The 4,001-nt window shown below is 44.4% G+C and overlaps 1 protein-coding gene across 1 annotated transcript; it reads left to right on the top strand.

Annotated features, from left to right (window-relative positions):
• Positions 1-290: 290 nt before the first annotated feature.
• Positions 291-835, top strand: LOC131249588 (uncharacterized mitochondrial protein AtMg00860-like). Its single transcript, XM_058250387.1, has 2 exons — positions 291-551; positions 668-835. The coding sequence occupies exons 1-2, from the start codon at positions 291-293 to the stop codon at positions 833-835; spliced, it is 429 nt and encodes a 142-aa protein (XP_058106370.1).
• The last annotated feature ends 3,166 nt before the right edge of the window (positions 836-4,001 follow it).

Below are 4,001 nucleotides of genomic sequence, written 5' to 3'. Positions count from 1 at the left end.
ATGAGGATATCCCTAAGACGGCGTTCAGGACTTGCTATGGGCACTATAAGTTCTTAGTTATGTCTTTTAGCCTCACCAATGCCACGGCCGTATTCATGGACCTGATGAACTAGGTATTCATGCCATACTTAGACTGGTTCGTGATTGTGTTCATCGACGATATCCTGGTTAACTCGAAAAGTTGAGAAGAACACAAACAACACTTGCACACCTTCTTGAACACTCTGAGGGAGAATCAGTTATACACCAAGCTGAGCAAGTGCAAGTTCTGGGAAGAGGAAGTGAAGTTCATGGGACATGTAGTGAAAGCAGAAGGAATAGTAGTAGATCCAGCCAAGGTGGAAGCAGTGTCTAAGTGGGAGCAGCCTACCATAGTCACTGAGGTTCAGAGTTTTCTGGACATGGAAGGATACTACAGGTGCTTTATTAAGGAATTCTCCAAGATTGCACAACTGCTCACCCAACTGATGAAGAAAAACAACCGGTTTACGTGGGATGAGAACACAAAAGTGGCCTTCTTAGTGCTGAAGATGAGACTAACTTCCACCCTAGTACTCACTCTTCCATAAGAGGGAGAGATGTTCAGGGTATATAGTGATGCGTCAAAGTTGGGACTAGGATGTGTGCTGATGCAAAATGATAAAGTGATCCCTGTGCTTCGAGGCAGTTAAAGAAGCATGAAGAGAATTACTCGACGCATGATCTGGAATTGGCAGCAGTGGTCTTCGCCTTAAAGATATGGAGACACTACCTCTATGGGGAAGAATTCCAGTTGTTCTATGACCATAAGAATCTGAAGTACATAATTACGCAGAAGGACTTGAACATGCGCTAGCGTTGGCGGATGGTGATGCTCAAAGACTTCCACTTCGACATATCTTACCACCTGGGTAAGGCAAACTCCATGGCCGACGCACTAAGCCGGAAGAAGAAACATGAGTTGATAGCCACCCTGATGATCAAAGAGTGGGAGATGATGGAGTTTGTATAGGACTTCGACATCTAGCTTACCCTTGACAAGCCGGACACTTACGTAACACTTTTGACTGCAGAGCCGACCCTGGTTAGACAAGTAATCTCTGCCCAAGACTAGGATGAGTGGCTTGTCAAAATGAAGGAAAGGTGTAAGGGCAAAGAAATGCCCGATTGGAGGATTGGTGGTGACGGTGGTATTTGGTATCAGGGATGAGTATACGTACCCAACAATGCTAACTTAAGGAGAGAGGTTATGGTAGAAGCCCATCATTCTAGGTTAGTTATCCACCCAGGTAGTACTAAAATGTATAACGACATCAAGAGATAGTATTGGTGGGGCAACATGAAGAGAGATATAGTAGACTTCGGGCAAAATGTATGGTGTGTCAGAAGATCAAGGCCGAGTGACGCAAGCCAGCTGGCCTCCTTCAACCGTTGCCACTCACTGAATGGAAGTGGGACAACATCTCCATGGACTTCATATCTTGCCATCCTAAGACACAGAGGAAGCATGATTGATTTGGGTCATTATTGATAGGTTGATAAAGGCTGCCCAATTCCTCTCGATTCACACGACCGTTTCAACTAATAGTTTGGCAAATTTATACATTCAGGAAGTCGCGCAATCCTATGGAGTTTCACGGGAGGCATATCAAACTGAGATTCCAGGTTTGCGTCCACCTTTTGGAAGAGGTTACAGGAAGAGATGGGCACATAACTCAAGTTCAGTATGGCATTTCATCCCCAAATAGACGGACATACCGAGAGGGTGAATTAGATCTTAAAGGATATGTTGAGGGCATGTGTTCTGGACTTCCAGGGTAACTGGGATGATCATTTGGCCTTGGCAAAATTTGCGTATAACAACAGCTTCTAGTCTAGCATAGGCATGGCGCCGTATGAGGCCCTCTATGGCTACCCCTGCCGAGCCACTCAGTGCTGGGTAGAGGTTGGGAAGAGGAGTTTGTTAGGGCCCGAGCTTGTCCAAGCTACTACTTAGGTAATTGACATCATTCAGAAGCAATTGTGCACCGCTCAAAGTAGACAAAAAAGCTATACAAATAATTGGCGTTGTGACTCAGAATTCACGGTGGGCGATCATGTATTCTTAAAGAGTTCGTTTATGAAGGGCTTGATGAGCTTTGGGCAGAAGGGGAAGTTGGCACCGCGATTTATTAGGCCGTTCGAAATCTTAGATTGTGTGAGAGTTGTGGCGTACCGCCTGGCACTGCCTACTACTTTGGCTAACATTCACATCGTCTTCCACATATCCATGTTGAAGAAGTACATGCCAGATGAGTCACATATCGTCAGCAAGAAGCAGGTAGAGCTCACCGAGGATGCTTCCTACAGCGAGGAACCTATCTGCATCCTGGATTGCAAGGAATAGGTCTTGCAGACAAAAACGATACCGTTGGTCAAGGTTCTCTGGTAGCACCATGGCGAAGAAGAAGCAACTTGGGAAAGGAAAGCAGAAGTGATGGAGAAGTACCCTCACCTGTTCAGTGACGCACCACAGGTAATTTCGAGGGTGAATTTTTTTTCCAGGGGGGTAGACTATAACATCCCTCACTTCTGGTATGCGGGTGTTACCATTTAAACTTATAACAATGGGATTTCAAAACTTGACTAACAAACAACCTAAATTCAATAAATGTAGGATGGGGCTTCCAATCACCACTGAAGTCGTCCATCAGAGACCCTAGGGCCGAGGTTGGACTGAAACCAAGCTGAAAATAGCTCTCAACAGGGCCTTAATTTAAACTAAAAATCAGACCTTCAATTGGGCCACAAACTGAGTCATAACACCTCTCAGATGGGCCATGAAAGTGCAAAAAATAGCCCTTTAGTGGGCTGTAAAAGGGAGTTGAAAACAGGCCTTTAGTGGGCTGTAAAAGGGAGTTAAAAATAGGCTTTTAGTGGGCCATAAATGGGGATGAAATTAGGCCTCAACTGGGCCCTGGGTCAAGCTTTAAATCAGCCTTCTAGTGGTACGTGTGCTGGGTCGAAAACCAGCCCAAAACTAGGCCGAAACCAGCCCTGTGGGCCTCACCAAGCTGGGCCGTGGGCCACCTTTGGACTGCAATTGAGACAGTAGCAGCTAGGCCAAAATGGGCCCAGCCCAGCCCAGTCTTTGGGCCATCACTAAGGAATAATGGTTAGGCTGAACTAGGCCCAGTCTAGCCCAGTTTCTGAACCATAGGTGGGCAGCAGCTGTTGGGCCAAAGCAGGCCCAATTTGGCCTTAGCTAAGGGCAAACTCCAGGCCCGGTCTAGGCCATTAGTTGTGGCAAAAATTTGGTGGGCCTAGCCACTCTAAAGTAGCCCCAAACAACCCTATTTATGGGCCCTTTCAAACCCCACAAAATTTTCAATATGCTTAACTAATGTAAAATGGTCCTCTAGGAAGCTACTTGCGTGACTTTGGACCGCAAGATACACACAAGAATTTGGATCAAGGACGGAACTACAACTCTTCAGGTGATGACTTCGCTCCTTGAACTTTCCATCTCTAAACTAGATAAGGATAGCCTTCATTTTAACTACGAACGATGACCCATAAATGGATTATCTTTCAATACTTTACTTGGATGTATGTTCCATAAGTGTCTTGATCATTGGATAGTTTACTGAGTAGAATGCTTGATTAGTTTACTTGATCAAATGTCCTAGAACTAATTGGAATACTTGATTAGCTTACCTTAAAAGCATGCCTTAGATTTATTAAAACACTTGATTAGTTTTCTTAGGCACATGTTCTAAGAATTGATTGACTAGTTACTCAAGTATATGAATCACTTGATTGACGTCCTTGAGCTACATGCTTTAGAAATCGATAACTTGTGAATACATGACTCTTGAATTATATGTATACATGAGTTTTACTTTGAGTATTGAATCATGCTTGAATCTCCATGTCACATCCCCATATGATTATATTGGTTGCAAGTCACATATTATTTGAAATCTCTCTATGGAAACCCCTATTTAAAGAGAGTCCATACTTAGGGTGTAACGGAACGGATT

Source organism: Magnolia sinica, chromosome 6 (assembly GCF_029962835.1).
Source record: "Magnolia sinica isolate HGM2019 chromosome 6, MsV1, whole genome shotgun sequence".
In the NCBI taxonomy this organism is placed as follows: domain Eukaryota; kingdom Viridiplantae; phylum Streptophyta; class Magnoliopsida; order Magnoliales; family Magnoliaceae; genus Magnolia; species Magnolia sinica.
The sequence above is the reverse complement of the archived record's forward strand: the minus strand, read 5'-3'. Positions and strand labels throughout refer to the sequence as shown.